The sequence below is a fragment of the Clinocottus analis genome, unplaced genomic scaffold (assembly GCF_023055335.1).
Source record: "Clinocottus analis isolate CAN_PGR_092001 unplaced genomic scaffold, fCliAna1.0.p SCAF_56, whole genome shotgun sequence".
Classification (NCBI taxonomy): domain Eukaryota; kingdom Metazoa; phylum Chordata; class Actinopteri; order Perciformes; family Cottidae; genus Clinocottus; species Clinocottus analis.
The window spans coordinates 95,001-117,500 of NW_027176214.1; the positions used below are offsets into that span (position 1 = coordinate 95,001).

Here is a 22,500-nt window from a genome sequence, read left to right on the forward strand (position 1 = left end):
ACCCGTACCACACGCTGTCCCAGTCCTCTGATGAGGTAACACACACACACACACACACACACACACACACTGTGGCAACCCGGAGGACACCTTTAGTAAGTCGGCTCAGGGAAAAGGGGGCGGGGCCAAAGTCAACTGAAGATTCCTCCGGTCAGGTCTTTGGTCTTCGGTCACGAGGCGGTTGTGCCATGTCTGTTCCACACGCTGTCACGGTGGGGAGATGGCTGTTGTTCCCAGCATACACCTGGGCCTCCGTCCACACAGAAACTTCCAACGCCGAGAATCACGTCGAAGACAAAGCTGGTCCCAGTTGTTCCCACGAAGATCGTCTTCCTGGCAACGGCCTTAGCACTTACGGTGTCTTCTTCTTCTTCTTCTTCTTCTTCTTCTTCTTCTTCTTCTTCTTCTTCTTCTTCCTCAGCCCTTTGAGGACCCGTCCAGCCTGGCGTCCTCGTGGACGTCCCAGCAGGTCTGTGATTGGCTGAGAGGACTAAACATGGAGCAATACGTCCCAGAATTCAGTGCGAGAGACGTGGACGGAGAGCAGCTACTGCAGATGGACGGCAACAAGCTGAAGGTGAGAAAGAGGAGGCTTAACCCTCTTTTTTTTACTTATTCTATAATTGTGTAGTTCTTCAATAAAATCTAATGTTTACTAAAACATCAGAGTGAGACCTCTGTCTAAACCTGATCGTCGTAGTCTGTTCAATGTGTAAATAAACATCAGAGTGAGACCTCTGTCCTTGTCTTGCAGGCTCTGGGCATGCTCAGTTCATCCGATCGCAATGTTCTGAAGCGTCGCATCAAAGATCTTCACTCTGCAGCCGAGAAGGAAAGAAAAGCTCTGAGACAGAAAGAAAAACAACGAAGAAGAGACAACGAACATCGCAGGAACATGTGAGGGACACGTGAAGGACCTCCACCACCAGTGGAGGTCCAGAGGACCAGAGGACCTTTACATTCAGCTGACACTTTAATCCAAAGAGACAAGGACTCAGCACCAGGAAGCAATTAAGTGTCTTGCTCAAGGACACATGGACTCAAGGACACTGAGAGGACACTGGACTTGAACCACCGATGCTTTGATTGAAAGACGGACATGCTAACCACTGAGCCACAGGCACAGTGTGTAGAGCTTCCCTGGACCCTCCACAAAAGACCAAAAGACAAAGACGTCCCTACGGTATCTTTGTCCCTAAGTTGTCCTCACAGTGTCTTTGTCCCTAAGTTGTCCTCAGTGTCTTTGTCCCTAAGTTGTCCTCAGTGTCTTTGTCCCTAAGTTGTCCCCACAGTGTCTTTGTCCCTAAGTTGTCCTCAGTGTCTTTGTCCCTAAGTTGTCCTCAGTGTCTTTGTCCCTAAGTTGTCCTCAGTGTCTTTGTCCCTAAGTTGTCCTCAGTGTCTTTGTCCCTAAGTTGTCCCCACAGTGTCCCTGAAAGACAACCATGAGTCCACAGAAAAGTTTTTTTTTTCCGACCAAATAGATTGAATTAATCATTTTAAATATTAAAAACTTTCATGAGCAGTTTCTGCGTTGATTGATTGATTAATTAATTGATTGGTTGAAATATTTTGCAAGAGAGATAGGAAGTTGTTACCGCAGAAGAAAAGCAAGTGATGTATTGTGAAAACAAGTGAAGAAACGAAGTCTGTAGTGTTTGTTTCAGACTTTTAACCTCCAAATCATTTAAAAAATAAATCTGTAAAAAGCTTTTTGTAGTTTTCTTTAACTCCAAATCATAAAGTGATGAAGAGTTAGCTTAGCTTTTTGCTAACTTGCTCAGGACTAGGAGGTTCATCCTCTGGAACCAGTGGAGCATGAAAGCACAGGTAGAACCACTAGGCCGGGAGCTCACGAGCATGCTCGAGAGACAAACCAGTTAGCTAACTAGCATGCTCTAGAGACGGACGAGTTAGCTAACTAGCATGCTCTAGAGACAGACTAGTTAGCTAACTAGCATGCTCTAGAGACAGACTAGTTAGCTAACTAGCATGCTCTAGAGACAGACAAGTTAGCTAACTAGCATGCTCTAGAGACAGACTAGTTAACTAACTAGCATAGCATGCTCTAGAGATGGACTAGTAAGCTAACGAGCATGCTCTAGAGACGGACTAGTTAGCTAACTAGCATGCTCTAGAGACAGACTAGTTAGCTAACTAGCATGCTCTAGAGACAGACGAGTTAGCCAACTAGCATGCACTAGAGACAGACTAGTTAGCTAACTAGCATGCTCTAGAGACAGACGAGTTAGCCAACTAGCATGCACTAGAGACAGACTAGTTAGCTAACTAGCATGCTCTAGAGACGGACGAGTTAGCTAACAGAAATAAATTATGAGTTTCCTGTTTCCATTCACATGACACAATGTCTGCAACAATATTTTTATTATTTAAAACAAAGGCTTCTGATTGGCTGTAAGAATCTCATTATAAAGTCAATAGATAACAATGAACACAATGACATCATCTCTGCTCTCACAACAATTCATAAAATAAATATTTCTGCATAAATAACAAATAAATAAATGATGAATAACTTAAACTGAGTCAACAACATTTCTATTTAAACATCAGAAAAATTTGCTGAGAAATATTAATAAATAGTAAAAAAAAAAAAAATGAACTTGTATTCATAAATATTCATAAATAATCATATTAAAGAGCTCTGACCATTTCACAATAAAAGCCTCCACATTTGAAAGATTGTCAAAATAATTTGGATTAGTTATTGATGAGTCTATTAGTTATTGATTAGTCATTTGGTCAGAAAACAGTGAAAATGTGTCTTTAGTTCAAAAAAACATTTCGGTTGAAATTATCTCAAACAACGAAGGAGTTGCTGCCGATCAGGACAGTATTGATCACTGATCAGGACAGTATTGATCTGACCTGAGGCATCAGGACTCGTGTCAGAGACCTGAAGCAGCTGGACAGGTTCAGACCTGCAGACCTCAGATCAGTTTCCTTAGTTAAAGCTCGCTCACATTCTTCCGACATGTCAAGCTGCTGATCGGCCCTTCACAATAAAACCGGCCTTCACAATAAATAGGCCTCAGAAAGAAAAGTCTCAAAGATCACCTCTGCAGAGGACGTCTCACTCGGAGGTCAATCTGCTTCACTGACTGGAGTTTAGAGACTTTTATTCTGTCCAGATCTTCATCCCCATCCTCTGGTGGGCGGGGCTTAGCATGCGCCTGGTGGGCGAGGCTTAGCGTGCTCCTGGTGGGAGGGGCTTAGCGTGTGCCTGGAGGGCGGGGCTTAGCGCACGCCTGGAGGGCGGGGCTTAGCCTGCTCCTGGTGGGCGGGGCTTAGCGCACGCCTGAAGGGCGGGGCTTAGCTTGCTCCTGGTGGGCGGGGCTTAGCGCACACCTGGAGGGCGGGGCTTAGCGTGCTCCTGGTGGGCGGGGCCTGTAGGAGGCGACAGCTCTCAGGCTGCGGATGAGGTCGTGACTGAAGGAGCGGAGCTGCGTCAGCGTCAGGTGGGCTGCTACCTGCCGCTCGTAGTTGCCATGGAGACGGGAGGCCAGGTCCAGGTCCAGGTTCTGGTCCAGGTTCTGGATTGGATCCGACTCATCAACAGAGAGCTGAGCCGCCTCCCCCATCTAAAGACAACACAGAGTCATGTGATGAGGTCATGTGACCATGTGATGCGGTCATGTGACCATGTGATGCGGTCATGTGACCATGTGAGGAGGTCATGTGACCATGTGATGCGGTCATGTGACCATGTGATGGTCGTGGCAGGTGTTGCGTCACCTTGCTCAGGTGCGTCTGCAGGTCTCTCAGGTCGGCCTGCAGATCGCTCAGTCCGCTCAGCTGCTCAGATAAAACTCCCAGCAGCCTTTGGTACAGTCGGCTCCCGGCGGACATGCGGCTCAGGCAGATGTCCTGCAGGAGACACACACATTAACTTCTGCTCACGAGACAGGAACCTAGAAAACCTCGAGCAGAACATGCAGAACCGCAGACTGACCAGCGTGAAGCGCTCGGACGGCGGCTTGAGGACGGGCGCGGCGGGGATGCCCAGCGACATCACCATCACCTGCAGGTGTGTGGAGTGGGCGGAGTCGGGGGTTAAACCCTGAGGAGAGCAGGAGAAGTCATCAACACACAAAGAACAACAGCCAATAGGAGTCAAGCGGCAGCCAATCACGCGCCTTGTTACCTCGATGGTGACGGCGGCGGCGTGCGCGGCCGGGACGTCCCGCAGGATCTTCTCCACCAGCGTCTTTGCTCGATCGGCTGCCGCTCTGAGCGGCGAGGTGGTGGGAGCTGATTGGATGAAATCTGCCAACAGGAAGCAGTGCAGCAGAGTGCAGACTGTAGGGAGAACCATCTTCATCATCATCTTCATCACATAATAACCCTCTGCTCTTATGTTCCTCCCTATTCGGCACTAATAGCCCTCTACATCTGGCACTAATAACCCTCCATACAGACAATAATAACCCTCTACGTCTGTCACTAATCACCCCTGTAATGGAAGATTTTCTCAGTTGATCTGCTAAGGAGTTATGGAATCTCCGGATCAAAAATTGTCTTTAGTCCGTTTATTCTTGCAAGAAGGAACGGTCTGCCACAGCCACCCAAAGCAGTCTGCGACACACAATTCAATGAAACAACAGTCACAGCTCTCTTTTATACACGATGAGGTTCACACCTTCAAACCACATGGAACAAAGGGAACACTGGGTACCCGCCCATCCTAGACCTTTCGTCTCTTGGTCCTTGATTACAAAGAAGTCACAATCTCCTTTTTCCTGGGAATTTCAACACCCCGTCAGTTCACGAATTGTTTACGACCCCCCCCCCCCCCCCTTTGACTGTCCCTTCACTTCCCCTCACACCGTCTGCTCACAAAGAAACATTTAATCAGTTTAACATTGCAATACTATATTTTCCCATTACACCCCCCATACACAGCACTAATAACCCTCCATACACAGCACTAATAACCCTTCATACTCAGCACTAATAACCGTCCATATGCAGCACTAATAACCCTCTACATATGGCACTAACAACCCTCCATACACAGCACTAATAACCCTACATACAGACACTAATAACTCTCTACATCCAGCACTAAAAACCCTCTACATCCGGCACTAATAACCTTTCATACACAGCACTTATAACCATTCATACAGGCACTAATAGCCCTCTACATCTGTCACTAATAACCCTCTACATCTGTCACTAATAACCCTCAACACCTGGCAGTAATAACCCTCTACATCTGTCACTAATAACCCTCCATACAGACAATAATAGCCCTCCACACCCGGCAGTAATAACCCTCTACATCTGGCAGTAATAACCCTCTACAGCTGGCAGTAATAACCCTCTACAGCTGGCAGTAATAACCCTCTGCATCTGGCAGTAATAACCCTCTACATTTGGCAGTAATAACCCTCTACATCTGGCAGTAATAACCCTCTACATCTGGCAGTAATAACCCTCTACAGCTGGCAGTAATAACCCTCTACAGCTGGCAGTAATAACCCTCTACAGCTGGCAGTAATAACCCTCTGCATCTGGCAGTAATAACCCTCTACATTTGGCAGTAATAACCCTCCATACAGACAATAATAGCCCTCCACACCTGGCAGTAATAACCCTCAACATCTGGCAGTAATAACCCTCTACATCTGGCAGTAATAACCCTCTACAGCTGGCAGTAATAACCCTCTACATCTGGCAGTAATAACTCTCTACATCTGGCAGTAATAACCCTCTACAGCTGGCAGTGATAACCCTCTACAGCTGGCAGTAATAACCCTCTACATCTGGCAGTAATAACCCTCCACACCTGGCAGTAATAACCCTCTACATCTGTCACTAATAACCCTCCATACAGACAATAATAGCCCTCCACACCCGGCAGTAATAACCCTCTACATCTGGCAGTAATAACCCTCTACAGCTGGCAGTGATAACCCTCTACAGCTGGCAGTAATAACCCTCTGCATCTGGCAGTAATAACCCTCTACATTTGGCAGTAATAACCCTCCATACAGACAATAATAGCCCTCCACACCTGGCAGTAATAACCCTCAACATCTGGCAGTAATAACCCTCTACATCTGGCAGTAATAACCCTCTACAGCTGGCAGTAATAACCCTCTACATCGGGCAGTAATAACCCTCTACATCTGGCAGTAATAACCCTCAACATCTGGCAGTAATAACCCTCTACATCTGGCAGTAATAACCCTCTACAGCTGGCAGTAATAACCCTCTACATCTGGCAGTAATAACCCTCTACAGCTGGCAGTAATAACCCTCTACATCTGGCAGTAATAACCCTCTACAGCTGGCAGTGATAACCCTCTACAGCTGGCAGTAATAACCCTCTACATCTGGCAGTAATAACCCTCCACACCTGGCAGTAATAACCCTCTACATCGGGCAGTAATAACCCTCTACATCTGGCAGTAATAACCCTCCACACCTGGCAGTAATAACCCTCTACATCTGGCAGTAATAACCCTCTACATCTGGCAGTAATAACCCTCTACAGCTGGCAGTAATAACCCTCTACAGCTGGCAGTAATAACCCTCTACAGCTGGCAGTAATAACCCTCTACAGCTGGCAGTAATAACCCTCTACAGCTGGCAGTAATAACCCTCTACAGCTGGCAGTAATAACCCTCCACACCTGGCAGTAATAACCCTCTACAGCTGGCAGTAATAACCCTCTACAGCTGGCAGTAATAACCCTCTACATCTGGCAGTAATAACCCTCTACAGCTGGCAGTAATAACCCTCTACAGCTGGCAGTAATAACCCTCTACAGCTGGCAGTAATAACCCTCTACATCTGGCAGTAATAACCCTCCACACCTGGCAGTAATAACCCTCTACATCTGGCAGTAATAACCCTCCACACCTGGCAGTAATAACCCTCTACAGCTGGCAGTAATAACCCTCTACAGCTGGCAGTAATAACCCTCTACATCTGGCAGTAATAACCCTCTACAGCTGGCAGTAATAACCCTCTACAGCTGGCAGTAATAACCCTCTACAGCTGGCAGTAATAACCCTCTACAGCTGGCAGTAATAACTCTCTACAGCTGGCAGTAATAACCCTCCACACCTGGCAGTAATAACCCTCTACAGCTGGCAGTAATAACCCTCTACAGCTGGCAGTAATAACCCTCTACATCTGGCAGTAATAACCCTCTACAGCTGGCAGTAATAACCCTCTACAGCTGGCAGTAATAACCCTCTACAGCTGGCAGTAATAACCCTCTACATCTGGCAGTAATAACCCTCCACACCTGGCAGTAATAACCCTCTACATCTGGCAGTAATAACCCTCCACACCTGGCAGTAATAACCCTCTACAGCTGGCAGTAATAACCCTCTACAGCTGGCAGTAATAACCCTCTACATCTGGCAGTAATAACCCTCTACAGCTGGCAGTAATAACCCTCTACAGCTGGCAGTAATAACCCTCTACAGCTGGCAGTAATAACCCTCTACATCTGGCAGTAATAACCCTCCATACTAGATGTTTATCAACGGGACTCAGTTAAACTTGATTTTTAAATCAGAGTTCCACCAAACTTCATGCATGTTTCTGCTGATTTAAGTCGCATGCAGACAGTAAAAGTTGGTGCTCACCGAGCGCAGCGTTCATGTCTGTCAGGGCGGCGGTGGGGGTCTCGGTCTCGGTGGGGGTCTCGGTGGGGGTCTCGGTCTCGGTCCGCAGGTGAGCTCGCTCCCGTGTCTTTCAGCTTCCATTGGCGGCGGTCGGGCTCTTTATCTGCGGGCGCTCGCGCGGGGTTTTCCGTTGTCGGACAACTCCGTCGAGTCATGACGAAGAATCCCGAAGTGACGAAGCCAGTGTTGCGCCACGAGCACCGGGATCCGGCCCGCGGGTCTCACCTGCGCTGCACCACGTGACGCCACACCGTGACGTCACCAACGAATACAATTAATATATAACATAATATTAATAATAATAATAACTTTTCAAACTTTCACAACCACTGAACGCATCCGGATAATAATAATTATAACTTTGAAAAGTTTTTATTATTATTATTATGTATTATATATTAATATTGTACTAGTTATTAATGTTGTCATTCATTTGTAATTATTTTAAATAAATCATGTTATAATTCATGATTGTTTTAATCAGAATCAGAACCATTTATTGCCAAATGAGTTTGCACAAACAAGAATTTAACAACAATGAACATTTAACTATACATATATTTATATATGTGTACGTGTAACACACACACACACACACACACACACACACACACACACACACACACACACACACACACACACATATATATGTATATAAATACATATATATGTACACATACATACATACATACACGAGGGAAAGGAAGACCACGAGAGAGACCCTGAAGGCCTCTCAGCCTGCGAGGGCTTCAGGTGCAGTCTGGCATCGGGCCAGCGGTTTTTCTGACGAAACAGGAAACATCCAGGAGCAGTTTCCCAGCAGCCTCTTGGGTCAGGATGTTTCATCAGAGCAGAAAAACCTCTGAGTCACAACGTCTCTTCCTCTTCTACCTCTTCGTCTTCATCATGGCGTCACGCTTCTTCACAACAAGCACAGACGAGGAAGACTCATTGTGCAACTTCGCCCGCTGACTAAGAAATTAATCTCTCCGTGCATCTCTGGTGGGAGGGATTAGGATGTGAGGAAAGGACGCAAGTGAAGGAAACAAGGATGCAACCAGAATCAGCACATTTTATGGAAAGTCAAATATTGTTGATTCTAAATAATCTTCATGTTGATGTTTATCAACACATGAAGCGTGTCTGTTATTTGTTTAAATAAAGTTATGAGGAATCTTTCAGGACTGGTTCAGACATGAAGAGTTTCATCTTGTAAACGTCTAAACTGTTCAGTGTTTTAACTGTTTCCCCTCCGCTCCGTTTCCTGAGCTCTGATTGGTCCGTGAGAAGAGTTACCGTGGCGATCCACCAGGCCAGACTGTGACTACATTACCCAGAACCCCACGGGAGAAGACGCGCGTCAACAAACTCAAAGTCTTTATTTGTTCACAGGTTACAGCAGGAAAACAACCAGAGAAGAGAGGGGCATTGTGGGTAATAACATCAGCGCATGGACGCACACACATACAGGAAGTCAGCAGAGAGGATCATGGGAAACTGTCATCATCATCTTCTGCCATCTCTTTAGCGAACTCCAGATCCTGTTGCTCACGCTCCCGACGCTCCTACACACAAACACACAAACACACACTTTAGGTTTCCTGAAGAAGCTGATGGGTAATGTAGTTTATTGAGAGAGAGAGAGAGACAGAGACAAAGACAAAGACAGAGAGAGAGAGAGAGAGAGAGAGAGAGAGAGACAGAGAGAGAGAGAGACAGAGAGACAGAGAGACAGAGACAGAGAGACAGAGACAGAGAGAGAGAGAGAGAGAGAGAGAGAGAGAGAGAGAGAGATACCTCTGCTGACTCCAGGTCTTTGTTGTAAGCTTTGGGAGGAAACCTCATGGCCTGCAGGAACACAGTTATAACAGTTAGACAAGCCAAAGCAACGTGTGTGTGTGTGTGTGTGTGTGTGTGTGTGTGTGTGTGTGTGTGTGTGTGTGTGTGTCTCACCTTCACAGACATGTTGTGGATGTCCAGGCAGAAGGAGATTCTCTGGTGAAACGCCAGCTGAGGCTCTCTGGTCCCGTAGATGTCCATCGTCTCTTTTGATTGGACGAAGCCTTTCTCGTGGTTGATGCTCGCCTCGATGACGCCGTCACGGATCGCCTGGACGACACACACACACGTAAAAAGGCTTTCCTTTGGTCACTTGACGGCTCTCACCTCACTGGGCTTCTCTGTTAGCATCATTAGCCGAGTTAGCGTCATTTGAGTGGAAGTGTTTCCACGTTACCTTGGCGACAATGAACTCTGCGTCCTCTGGGCTGTCGAGCTGCAGCTTCTGAGCGATGTCGGCCAGAGAGATGCGAGAGTATGACAGGCTGATCATCCGCACGCCTGCACACGCACACACACACGCGCACACACACACACACACACACAGGTTAATTCACCTGGCCCCTCATTGGCCACGAGGAGCTGGCCCCTCATTGGCTCACCGGTCTTGATGACGTTGTGTCTCAGGCGGATGATGAGCGTGTACGTCCCGTCCGTCTGGAACTTCTCCCCAAACTGCTCCAACACCTGGTTGAACTTAGCCAGGTTACCTGCTCTCACCGCTACACACACACACACACACACACACACACACACACACACACACACAAAAGAGGATTTAAGGAAACAGGACTTAAGGAACCCATGAGGGTGGACTGACCCTGGGTCAGCAGGAAGTAGGAAACAGGACTTAAGGAACCCATGAGGGTGGACTGACCCTGGGTCAGCAGGAAGTAGGAAACAGGACTTAAGGAACCCATGAGGGTGGACTGACCCTGGGTCAGCAGGAAGTAGGAAACAGGACTTAAGGAACCCATGAGGGTGGACTGACCCTGGGTCAGCAGGAAGTAGGAAACAGGACTTAAGGAACCCATGAGGGTGGACTGACCCTGGGTCAGCAGGAAGTAGGAAACAGGACTTAAGGAACCCATGAGGGTGGACTGACCCTGGGTCAGCAGGAAGTAGGGCATCAGGGATCTCTTCAGTGACGGCTGTCTGAACTGGAGTCTGTCAGGAATCTCTCCCAGCAGCAACTCCACCACGATCAGCAGCTTGTGGACCTGATCAGGGATCAATACATCTGGCATCACTTACAGGAACACGTTATAACATACGTTCGTATGTTGTAACATGTTTTTACATGAATATAACACATGTAAAAACATGCACATAATATAACACATGTAAAAACATGCACATGTAACAGGTGTAATAGCATGTGTAATAACAGGTGTAATAGCATGTGTAATAGCATGTGTAATAGCATGTGTAATAGCATGTGTAATAGCATGTGTAATAGCATGTGTAATAACAGGTGTAATAACAGGTGTAATAACAGGTGTAATAACAGGTGTAATAACAGGTGTAATAACAGGTGTAATAACAGGTAACAGGTAATAACTGGTGCATCAGTGTGGAGCGGACCGTCTGCTTGAAGCCCACGGCGGTGTGCTGTGGAGCTTTCCTCAGAGCGTTGGTCAGAGTCCTGCGGGCCTCAGAGTATTCCAACTGGATCGCCTTGATACGACCTGCAGGTCACATGACACACAGGTGACACAGTTGTACACAGGTGAACACAACAGGAACTCCTTTCAGAAACAATACATTGATTCAACACAGGTACACAGGAGAGACAGGTACCAGCCTCACCTGTGTAGTACAGCTACCAGCCTCACCTGTGTAGTACAGCTACCAGCCTCACCTGTGTAGTACAGCTACCAGCCTCACCTGTGTAGTACAGCTACCAGCCTCACCTGTGTAGTACAGCTACCAGCCTCACCTGTGTAGTACAGCTACCAGCCTCACCTGTGTAGTACAGCTACCAGCCTCACCTGTGTAGTACAGCTACCAGCCTCACCTGTGTAGTACAGCTACCAGCCTCACCTGTGTAGTACAGCTACCAGCCTCACCTGTGTAGTACAGCTACCAGCCTCACCTGTGTAGTACAGGTACCGGGCCCACTCGTTGTTGTTGGCGAGCTCAGGAAACACGGACTTGGACACCAGCTTCTCGGCCTGGTCGTACAGGTTGAAGTGCAGGTAGTTCCTGAGCAGCAGGTTGAGCAGCACCGCCTGGCCGTCAGCGTCGTGACGCAGGGTCGCCGTGCGGAGACGAGTGTGCAGGAAGCTGCAACGACAAGGACACTTAGTAAGGAGAGGACACTTAGTGACCACAAGGACACTTAGTGACCACAAGGACACTTAGTGACCACAAGGACACTTCTTTCTGAAGAAACTCTCTCAACCCGTCAGAAGGCAACAACTACAGACCCGTCTGTCTCCTTCCATCTCTCTTCTTTAACCTCGTCTCCTCCTTCCTCACCAGAACAACCTGATGGATCCTCACAGTCTGGATTCAAGGCCTCAGAGACTTCCGTCCTTGCTGTATGAGCAGCTTCACACTGCTAGAGCAGCCTCTCTCTCTCCTCTGTCCTTATCCTTCTCTCCTCTGTCCTTATCCTTCTCTCCTCTGTCCTTATCCTTCTCTCCTCTGTCCTTATCCTTCTCTCCTCTGTCCTTATCCTTCTCTCCTCTGTCCTTATCCTCCAGACCTTTCTGCTGCTTGGACACAGTGAACCATCAGATCTCCTCCCTCCAGGACTTTGGTATCTCAGGCTCTGGTGCTCTGATCATCTAGACTACTGTACGTCCTGCAGGTCTACCTGCTGACGCCATTCCACCTCTACAGTTCACCCAGAATGCAGCATCACTGCTTCAGCCAATCGGCTTGTGGATCCTCACTGCTTCAGCCAATCGGCTTGTGGATCCTCACTGCTTCAGCCAATCGGCTTGTGGATCCTCACTGCTTCAGCCAATCAGCTGAACACTCAAAGTCTCGACTGTTTGCTTCCTGGCTCCTCGATGGTGGAACGAGCTCCTCGTTGACGTCAGGACAGCAGGAAGTGTCTACATCTTCCTCCGTGAACTAAAAACTCATCTTTTAGACGACACCTTGAATAAGGAAGGTCGCGCAGTAGCACTTAAGTAGCACTTAAATGTCTCTTACTGACAGCACTTTGTAGTTTGACTTCATTGAAGAAATTCTACTTTCCTGATTCTTGAGTTTGTTTTCATGTTGAATGAATTTATTGTGAGTCTCTATGGATAAGAGTGTGTGAGTAAGTGTGTGTCTGTGTGTGTGTACCTGCGCATGGAGTCAAACTGCAGCAGGAACTCATATACCCGGGCGTGGTAGTAGTAACACTTGGCGGCCACCAGGTCCAGCGCTCGGCGGTTCTTCGAGCCGATCTTCTGCAGCAGGTCGTCTGACACCTTCTGAGCCTGAAACACACGTCACCTTCATCACCTCCGGCCTCCTCCTCGTCACCTCCACGTTGGAGCTGAACCGAATCTAGAGCTTCTAATGCCTGACGTGACACAGCGACAGACCTCGGCGTATCTCTTGTCGTTGGTCAGGTGCACCACCAGCAGCAGCTGGAGATAAGCCTCCACCTCCGGCAGCAGAGGAGCCAGCGCCGCTTTACCCGTCCTGGGCCGGAACGGGATGTCTCCGTTGGACATGTCCATGGGCTGTGGGGAGACAGCGGGCGTCAGTACCGGTCACATGACTAACCGCGAGGCAGAAAACAGAAAAGCGGACCTGGTCCAGGAAGCCCAGCAGGAAGTCCCTGGTGCTGGTGTTGTTGGTGAAGAAGCCGAGCACGGCCCGCTGCAGCACGCTGGAGTTCAGCCGCCGGCTGGTGGAGGGCAGCGCCCGCAGCGCCCGCAGCACGAAGCGGGGCTCCTTCCCCGACACGGCCTTCTCTATCTGCTTCACATGCTCCCTGATGTCTGAGGGAGAGTCACCAGAGGTTGACTAGCTGTTGACTAGCGGTTAACTATGTGGTAACTAGCTTAACCATGTGTTAACTAGCCGTTTACTATGACACTGCCTTCTCTATCTGCTTCACGTGCTCCCTGATGTCCGAGGGAGAGTCACCAGAGGTTGACTAGCTGTTGACTAGCGGTTTACTATGTGTTAACTAGCGGTTTACCAAGTGTTAACTAGCGGTTTGCTAAATACTAAATAGACGTTTACTAGACAACTAGCTGTTCACTAAATATTAACTAGACGTTTACTATTTTCTTAAGTAGATCAGTATTCAGTTCCATCACATCGTTTGTTAGCCGCTGATGCTAACATGCTAACTGTTTGGACTGTTTGGGTGGTTCTACCGGGACCACGAGGAGCTACGGGAAAGCTACGGGAAAGCTACGGGAAAGCTACGGGAAAGCTACGGGAAAGCTACGGGAAAGCTCCCGGGTCTACGAGTCCTCACCGTCCAGGGTCAGGCTGTCCAGCTCTTTGGGCTTAGCCGCGTTAGCTGCCTCCTCCTCCGGCATCTCCACGTCCTGCGGGTCCGGGCCCGGGTCCTTCGGGTCTTTCGGGTCCTTCGGCTTCTCGGCTTTGGGGTCCCGGTCCCGGCCTCCCGCCTTGTCCCCACGTCGCTTAGCCGCAGTGTCCTTCATGGTGTCCCGCAGAAAAACAGCTCAGAGTCCGCAGAAACAAAAAATCTCCGTCTGGTTTGCTACGATGACTGGCAACTCCTGAGAGGCGCAAAGCATTGTGGGATGCTTCAGACTGGAGTAGACGAAGGCAGAAACAGAGATCACGGAGAACTCGATCCCGGAAAGGTTCAACAACAAACTAATAAATAAAGAAATGACTCCAGAGACCAGAATCCACCAAATGAATACTGAACTAATAACTATCAATAACTTCTGTAACACAGAGAAGAGTCACGTATTTCACTCTGAAGCCTCCAGGAAACAAACAAACAAGATTCAATGAAGAGACACGTGACTGACCGTGACACACCGCCAACCAACCAACCACTAAATCAATCAATAAACCAACCAACCAATAAATAAATCAAAAAACCAATCAATCAATCAATAAACCAATCATTCAATAAACCAATCAATCAATAAACCAATTGGCGTCTTGGCACTAATAATACGTCACATTGTCATCATTCTGTTGTTTACATTGATGTATATAATGAGATGATGCTTTTCTCATTGATAGCGCAGACACGCCCCCTACTGGACGGATCAATAAGATGAACAGAAAGTAACATGGATTTCAAAATAAAACTTGAATGTGACCGAGTGAAGATCCGGGTTCTTGAGGTGAAGCTTGAGGTCCAGTGTTTATCAGCCAGGTGACGCTGTGGTGGGCGGGGCTTGTGCTGCCGTCTGCTTGCGCTGATAGCGCTGTGAGGAGCAAGGCTGCAGACAACACGAGGAAGAGGAAGTTCAGACCAGCTGGACCCTGAGGACCTGCTACTGGTTTCTGTTGAGGGGCTACTGGTTTCTACTGAGGGGCCACTGGTTTCTACTGAGGGGCCACTGGTTTCTACTGAGGAGCCACTGGTTTTTGCTGAGGGGCCATTGGTTTCTACTGAGGGGCCACTGGTTTCTACTGAGGGGCCCTGGTTTCTACTGAGGGGCCACTGGTTTCTACTGAGGAGCCACTGGTTTTTGCTGAGGGGCCATTGGTTTCTACTGAGGAGCCACTGGTTTTTGCTGAGGGGCCATTGGTTTCTACTGAGGGGCCACTGGTTTCTGCTGAGGGGGGACTGGTTTCTACTGAAGGGCCACTGGTTTCTGCTGAGGGCCACTGGTTTCTACTCAAGGGCCACTGGTTTCTACTGAAGGGCCAATGGTTTCTGCTGAGGGGCCATTGGTTTCTACTGAAGGGCCACTGGTTTCTGCTGAGGGGCCACTAGTTTCTACTGAAGGGCCACTGGTTTCTGCTGAAGGGCCACTGGTTTCTGCTGCCACACACGTGAGTCTCTTTTCTCTAAATATTATTTCATATTCATCATAATAATTATAATGAAGACACTTTTGTGTTCTCCTTGGGTGGCTCCGCCCACTTTTCTGACATCACAGTGAGGGACAGAAGAGGAAGATGCTGCCGTGGACCGGGAGAAGACATGAAGAAGAGAAGAAGGAGTCTCTTCCTCCTCTTCCTCCTCCCACCATGACCACCTGGAAGGACGACCCTCTGGCCAATCAGAACGTCGGCTCGGCTTCAGGGGAGGAGACTAACAAGGAAGCGTTACCATGGCAGCGTGAGGAAGAGGAAGAGGAGTGTGAAGAGCAGTGTGAGGAGGAATATGAGGAGGAAGAGGAGGAGCAGCGTGAGAAGGAGGAGCAGCGTGAGAAGGAGGAGCAGCGTGAGAAGGAGGAGCGGCGTGAGCAGCGTGAGGAAGAGGAGACGCAGGCCGTGGCTTCGTCTCCTGATGGACGCTTCCTGAAGTTCAACATTGAGATTGGACGAGGATCCTTCAAGACGGTTTACAGAGGACTCGACACGGAGACCACGGTGGAGGTGGCCTGGTGCGAGCTCCAGGTACTAGTACACACAGTACACACACAGTACACACAGTACACATGTTATACACACAGTACACACACTGTAAGCACAGTACACACACAGGACACAACAGTAGAAAGCGTGGCGGTGACGACCTGCATTCTCTCTCCTGACCACCAGGGGGCGACTCCTCTGGTTGTATAGAAGTCTATGCTTCATGTGTTAAAGCTGCATTCTCTCTCCTGACCACCAGGGGGTGACTCCTCTGGTTGTATAGAAGTCTATGCTTCATGTGTTAAAGCTGCATTCTCTCTCCTGACCACCAGGGGGCGACTCCTCTGGTTGTATAGAAGTCTATGCTTCATGTGTTAAAGCTGCATTCTCTCTCCTGACCACCAGGGGCGACTCCTCTGGTTGTATAGAAGTCTATATACATTTAGAGTCAAACAGACATCTTGTGGGTGAAGTTGTGTGTTCGTTGTGTGCCTCTTGTTCTGGACGTGACTCTGCACTCTGATTGGTCCAGAAGGAGGAAGAAGTGATACATTTATGACAGTTGAAGAGTAAATGATTCAACGTGTGAATCTGATCTCTGTCACATGACCTGAGGACATCAAGTTATTATCTTAGACTCCTCCCACTTTCTACGGACACTTCATGGTGTTATTATCTAAGATTAAGTGTGTGTGTGTGTGTGTGTGTGTGTGTGTGTGTGTATGTGTGTGTGTGTGTGTGTGTGTGTGTGTGGTAAAACTGTGACTCTGCAGTTTTTTCTATACTGTACACAGTATCTGATATCTCCTTGAACAGACGGCTGCTGGTTGATGTTGATAGCAGCTTTCACACACACACACACACACACACACACACACACACACACACACACACACACACACACATGAATGGGGTCGAAGGTTTCTGACATTAGCCTTGTGTTTTTTATGGTTCTTCAGTTATTTGTTTGTGCTCCTGATTTCCCATGATGCTTTGCAGCAATGTGTTCATGATCAATAAACGCATCAGGAGCTGATCTCCTCTCCCTTAGACTCACCGGCTCAGCAGGTCGGAGCGCCAGCGCTTCACGGAGGAGGTGCAGATGCTGAAGGCCCTGCAGCACCCCAACATCGTGCGCTTCTTCGACTCCTGGAAGTCCACACTGAGGGACCACAAGGGCACCATCCTGGTGACGGAGCTCATGACCTCCGGGACCCTGAAAGAGTGAGTCCATTATACACAAAGACCTGAACCCTGAAAGAGTTCAAAGTACACAAAGACCTGAACCCTGAAAGAGTGAGTCCATTATACACAAAGACCTGAACCCTGAAAGAGTTCAAAGTACACAAAGACCTGAACCCTGAAAGAGTGAGTCCATTATACACAAAGACCTGAACCCTGAAAGAGTTCAAAGTACACAAAGACCTGAACCCTGAAAGAGTGAGTCCATTATACACAAAGACCTGAACCCTGAAAGAGTTCAAAGTACACAAAGACCTGAACCCTGAAAGAGTGAGTCCATTATACACAAAGACCTGAACCCTGAAAGAGTGAGTCCATTATACACAAAGACCTGAACCCTGAAAGAGTTCACAGTACACAAAGACCTGAACCCTGAAAGAGTGAGTTCACTGTACACAAAGACCTGAACCCTGAAAGAGTTCACAGTACACAAAGACCTAAACCCTGAAAGAGTGAGTCCATTATACACAAAGACCTGAACCCTGAAAGAGTTCACTGTATACAAAGACCTGAATCCTGAAGATGTGAGTCCACATCTTAGTCCCTGGATGCCCCGCAACATATTGGTGCCTGAACACCGCCGACAGCCCTGGACGCCCCGGAGCTCACGGCCTCACCAGGTGTGTTTCTGTACTCTTCAGGTACCTGCGCAGGTTCCGTCAGATGAAGCTGAAGCTGCTGCAGCGCTGGAGCCTCCAGATCCTGAAGGGGCTCCAGTTCCTGCACTCCCGCTGCCCCCCAATCCTGCACCGAGACCTCAAGTGCGACAACGTCTTCATCACCGGACCCTCGGCCTCGGTGAAGATCGGAGACCTGGGCCTGGCCACGCTGAAGAAGGCCTCGTTCGCCCAGAGCGTGATCGGTAGGGCTGCCGGCGGGGAGCAGGGTGTGGTTCCCTCAGTGGTTTGAAGGTACTGATGCGATGTGTTCAGGGACCCCGGAGTTCATGGCTCCAGAGATGTATGACGAGAAGTACGACGAGGCCGTGGACGTCTACGCCTTCGGCATGTGCATTCTGGAGATGGCCACGTCTGAGTACCCATACTCAGAGTGTCAGAACGCCGCCCAGATCTACCGCAAGGTCACCAACGTAAGGCTCCGCCCACCTGAGCGCCGGCTACTTCCTGTCTCTGGTCACGCACTACCTATGTGTTTTTAAAGTTTTTTCTTTAGGTTCTTCAAAGCACCAGAAAGGGTGCCTTAAAGAACCGTTTGTTGAAGGTTCTTTGAGGCATCTTTATAGGTTCTTTGAAGAACTATTTAAAGAAATGGTTCTTTCAAGAATCCTGGTTTGAAAGGTGTGACTGTGGCTCAGTGGTTAGCATGCCCGTCTTTTAATCAGAGGATCGGTGGCTCGAGCCCCGGCTATGCTGGTCCATGTCGTTGTGTCCTTGAGTCACTTAACCCCTAACTGCTCCCTGTTGCTGTGTCTACGGTGTACAGAGCAACATGGAAGTCTCTCTGGATAAAGGCGTCAGCTAAATGAAATGTACTCTCTCTGAAGAACCATTTTGGGTTCCAGGTGGCACCGTCATTGTTCTGTGTGCTTGTGTTTGTTTGTCAGGGAATCAAACCAGACAGTTTCCTCAAAGTCACCGTCCCGGAGCTGAAGGAGATCATTGAAGGCTGCATCCGCACCCGCAGCAGCGAGAGGTACCAGCATGCTTCAGTCCATCAGATGTGTTACAGGATGAGGTCTTTCCTGGCTCCATGGAGTCTTCTAGACCTCCTCTGCTGTTCTTCATGAGGTCTTTCCTGGCTCCATGGAGCATCTGGACCTCCTCTGCTGTTCTTCATGAGGTCTTTCCTGGCTCCATGGAGCATCTGGACCTCCTCTGCTGGTCTTCATGAAGTCTTTCCTGGCTCCATTGAGTCTTCTGGACCTCCTCTGCTGGTCTTCATGAGGTCTTTTCCGGCTCCATGGAGTCTTCTGAACCTCCTCTGCTGGTCCTCATGAGGTCTTTTTTCTGGCTCCATGGAGTCTTCTGGACCTCCTCTGCTGGTCTTCATGAGGTCTTTCCTGGCTCCATAGAGCATCTGGACCTCCTCTGCTGGTCCTCATGAGGTCTTTCCTGGCTGCGCAGAGTAATCTGGACCTCCTCTGCTGGTTCTGATGCTTGTCGTCTTGGTTGTCCTGCTTCAGGTTCACGGTCCAGGACCTGCTGGATCACCGGTTCTTCCAGGAGCAGCTGGGCGTCCACGTGGATCTGGCCGAGGACGAAGACGGGTCCAAGGCGGCGCTGAAGCTCTGGCTCCGGATGGACAACAACAAGAAGCTTCAGGGGAAGTACAAGAACAACAAGGCCATCGAGTTCTTGTTCGAGCTGTACAAAGACGTCCCCGAGGAGGTCGCCCAAGAGATGGTACGGCCCGCTGTGTTGATGACATCACAGGCCGGGCTGGTCCCACCATTCTCACCTGTCCCACATGTCTCACCTGTCTCTCCTGTCTCACCTGTCCCTCTCAGGTGGTGCTGGGGTTCTTGTGCGAGGCGGACTACAAGCCGGTGGCCAAAGCCATCAGACATCGAGTGACGGCCATAAAGCATCAGCGGGAGAAACGGCGACGCCTCCTGGAGGAGTCTGACCCCGCCCCCCAAACACCAAAACCACCCAATCACAGACCGGCAGCTGCCGCGAGGTCGGCCAATCAGGTGCGTTTAAAGTTGTTGACATGGAAAGAACTTTAAGGTGTGAAGAGTTAAGTTAAATTGATTTTAGTTTTCTGTTTCACAGTTGCAAGTATATGTATTATACATATATAATATTATATATATATATATATATATATATATATATATATATATATATACATATATATATATATATATATATATATATATATATATATATATCTTTAAATCTATTCAAAGTATTTTATTTATTTTGATAAATAAAACCAAAAGTTAAACGATTTAAAACCTCACATCAGGACTCAGCTGCTGTTTCAAGCTCAGCCCCCTCTCAGATACAAGCCCCTCCTTTGGCAAGCAGAGAGGATTCTGGGAAAGCCAGCATCTCCACCAGAATGGAGGGAGTCGGAGACGAGGAGCGTCAGGGTTATTAATATTCTATTATTCATATTTCATCTCCAAGCGTCTACACTTGTTTTCATAATTTTATTGTTTTATTAATGCTCATCATTGAATTATGATTTTATTGCATTCCTGTCAGACTGTGATTGACAGGTCCTTCATTTACACAGGTAAGCCAGAGAAGGTTGAAGCCACGCCCCCTCCAGTGACTCACCCCGTAGACCCCGCCCCTACTGCGGTGGCTCAGGAAACCCCTCGACCCCAGGCTCCTCGCCCTGTTACCCGGACTCCATCCAAGGCTCCGCCCCTTCCCGTGTTGCGTTTCCCCAAGGTGGGGGTGGGGCTAATATAGAAAAGGGGCGGGGTTAAACTAAAAACAAGTGTTTTAACTTCAATAATAGTAACATTTGAGTAGGAGATTAGAGACCAATCTTCTGGAGGTGGTTTTCCCACTGAATCATAGGAAAACAAACTGACTAGACTTCCTGTTCGTGTCTTCACCAGAGCATCGCTGTGTCCCACAATGCCGAGCGGCAGCCATCTGGATCAGTCTGCGGCTTCTCCTCGCCTATTGAGAGGTAACACACACATTCATCTCTATACTTATGAGGACATCATCAATGTGACTTTAACTTCGTGATAAACGTCCTGTTTGTTAAACTCTTCTGTTGCAGCTAGCTAGCTAGCTTTCAGTTGTGTTGACAAAAGTCACGCTGCCCCACTGACCAATCACAGCACATGTTAATAATCACGTTGCCCCACCGGCCAATCACAGCACATGTTAATAATCACGCTGCCCCACCGACCAATAACACGTCCACGCCATTTCACAGGCGCTGCACGTTAAAGAACACGCCCAGCTTCAAACTAAAGCTCTGATTGGTTGAAGTCATGACGATCAACCACAACGTCCACTCCCCGTGTACTTTAACCTGCAAAGGGTTAAACTGCTTTGCTCCTATAGAGACACAGGAGGAGGAATCTGATTGGATGAAACTCTCTTAAAGGCTGAAGCAGAGCAACAGAGGGAGAGCTGAGACATGATGACATCATTATGACACATGCAGTGTGTTAGTGAAGAACTATTACATCATGAAATAACTATAACTTAGTGATTGTGTTCAGGCCAGCAGAGAAGACTTACAGGCCCTGACGGCCACCACTGAGCAGACACACAGTGATGTTTCACAGGAAGTGTTCATCCTTTGTCTCTCCACTTCCTGGTTTCTAGCTACGCCTCCGATATGACCTCAGGTTTTAGTGATGGCAATGACGGCCAATCAGAGAAGGGCAACCAGGAAGTGAACCGACGGGCGGAGGCGAAGCAGTTCAGGCGGCGAGTGAGAGCTCGCCTGAGGATCACAGGGGTGATGACACCACACACATGTATATGATGTTAACACACACACACACACACACACACGCACGCACGCACGCACGCACACACAGACAGACTCACGCTGTGGTGCCTTCAGGTGTCCGACATGGCGGACCGCGTGGTGGAGTGTCAACTGCAGACTCACAACAGTAAGATGGTGACCTTTAAGTTTGACCTCGACGGAGACAACCCAGAGGACATCGCCTCGGTGATGGTGAGCAGCAACCAATCACAGCGCAGCGTGGGCCTTTAGATCCAGACGGATGTACTGAATTTAATGGATCTATGAAACTCTCAATACGTTGATGAATAAATAAAGTTTAAATGTTCAGATCCACAGAGACTTCATCGTCCCGTTGGAGCGAGAAGGATTCATCCTCCGCATGTATGACATCATCAAGAGGGCGGAGTCTATGATGCCTTCACAGCAGCCGGCAGACCTGTCCGACTCCTCAGTACGTGACCACCGACCAATCAGTGCTCACGTGACGAGTGTGTTACCTGTGTGTGTTACCTGTGTGTGTGTGTTACCTGTGTGTGTGTGTGTTACCTGTGTGTGTGTGTTACCTGTGTGTTACCTGTGTGTGTCTTCACAGGTCGCCCTCCTGACTCCAGGCCGCTCCAGGACTTTGTCCTTGTCTTCACTTCCTGGTAAGAAAAGATGAAAGTGAGACATGAACCTCATTCAGAGGTTCTCATAATCTCAAGAAGCAACTGAAATATTATTTGCCAATTTTATCCCTGGGCTCTTTAAAGAAGTAGCTATTTAAAACAACAATAACATAAATATAGTATAGATATAGATGTGTATATATACATATATATACATCTGTATATATACATCTATATATACATCTATATCTATC

General features: G+C 48.4%; 4 protein-coding genes across 8 annotated transcripts in view; 2 read left to right on the forward strand and 2 right to left on the reverse strand.

Annotated features, from left to right (window-relative positions):
• samd14 (sterile alpha motif domain containing 14) overlaps window positions 1-1,645 on the forward strand; it is a 7,302-nt gene extending 5,657 nt beyond the window's left edge. The window contains exons 9-11 of one of the 2 annotated variants that reach the window (XM_068601970.1): window positions 1-35; window positions 422-577; window positions 755-1,645. The exon at window positions 1-35 is cut by the window's left edge and continues 94 nt beyond it. In XM_068601970.1, the coding sequence (XP_068458071.1) occupies window positions 1-35; window positions 422-577; window positions 755-901 (338 nt within the window). In that variant the 3' untranslated portion in view covers window positions 902-1,645. Of the gene's footprint in view, window positions 578-754 lie in introns of those variants that run through there. The other variant, XM_068601969.1, reaches the window with a different exon arrangement.
• Window positions 1,646-3,380: 1,735 nt separating this feature from the next.
• On the reverse strand, window positions 3,381-7,641 carry csf3b (colony stimulating factor 3 (granulocyte) b). Its single transcript, XM_068601972.1, has 5 exons — window positions 7,626-7,641; window positions 4,163-4,317; window positions 3,971-4,078; window positions 3,754-3,885; window positions 3,381-3,599 (listed from the first exon to the last, which is right to left on the reverse strand). The coding sequence occupies exons 1-5, from the start codon at window positions 7,639-7,641 to the stop codon at window positions 3,381-3,383; spliced, it is 630 nt and encodes a 209-aa protein (XP_068458073.1).
• Window positions 7,642-9,024: 1,383 nt separating this feature from the next.
• Window positions 9,025-14,214, reverse strand: psmd3 (proteasome 26S subunit, non-ATPase 3). The gene is made up of 12 exons (XM_068601971.1): window positions 13,942-14,214; window positions 13,263-13,453; window positions 13,052-13,192; window positions 12,807-12,943; window positions 11,599-11,789; window positions 11,088-11,191; window positions 10,609-10,723; window positions 10,106-10,225; window positions 9,901-10,004; window positions 9,618-9,773; window positions 9,462-9,512; window positions 9,025-9,229 (listed from the first exon to the last, which is right to left on the reverse strand). The coding sequence occupies exons 1-12, from the start codon at window positions 14,129-14,131 to the stop codon at window positions 9,152-9,154; spliced, it is 1,578 nt and encodes a 525-aa protein (XP_068458072.1). The 5' UTR covers window positions 14,132-14,214; the 3' UTR covers window positions 9,025-9,151.
• Window positions 14,215-15,123: 909 nt separating this feature from the next.
• LOC137803459 (serine/threonine-protein kinase WNK4-like) overlaps window positions 15,124-22,500 on the forward strand; it is a 10,109-nt gene continuing 2,732 nt past the window's right edge. For all 4 annotated transcript variants that reach the window (XM_068601926.1, XM_068601927.1, XM_068601929.1 and 1 more), the window contains exons 1-15: window positions 15,124-15,452; window positions 15,560-16,022; window positions 17,032-17,204; window positions 17,864-18,084; window positions 18,155-18,312; window positions 18,787-18,875; window positions 19,366-19,585; window positions 19,690-19,875; window positions 20,154-20,280; window positions 20,427-20,587; window positions 20,761-20,834; window positions 21,488-21,623; window positions 21,732-21,848; window positions 21,967-22,089; window positions 22,231-22,285. In XM_068601926.1, the coding sequence (XP_068458027.1) occupies window positions 15,579-16,022; window positions 17,032-17,204; window positions 17,864-18,084; window positions 18,155-18,312; window positions 18,787-18,875; window positions 19,366-19,585; window positions 19,690-19,875; window positions 20,154-20,280; window positions 20,427-20,587; window positions 20,761-20,834; window positions 21,488-21,623; window positions 21,732-21,848; window positions 21,967-22,089; window positions 22,231-22,285 (2,284 nt within the window). In that variant the 5' untranslated portion in view covers window positions 15,124-15,452; window positions 15,560-15,578. The remainder of the gene's footprint in view (window positions 15,453-15,559; window positions 16,023-17,031; window positions 17,205-17,863; window positions 18,085-18,154; window positions 18,313-18,786; window positions 18,876-19,365; window positions 19,586-19,689; window positions 19,876-20,153; window positions 20,281-20,426; window positions 20,588-20,760; window positions 20,835-21,487; window positions 21,624-21,731; window positions 21,849-21,966; window positions 22,090-22,230; window positions 22,286-22,500) is intronic.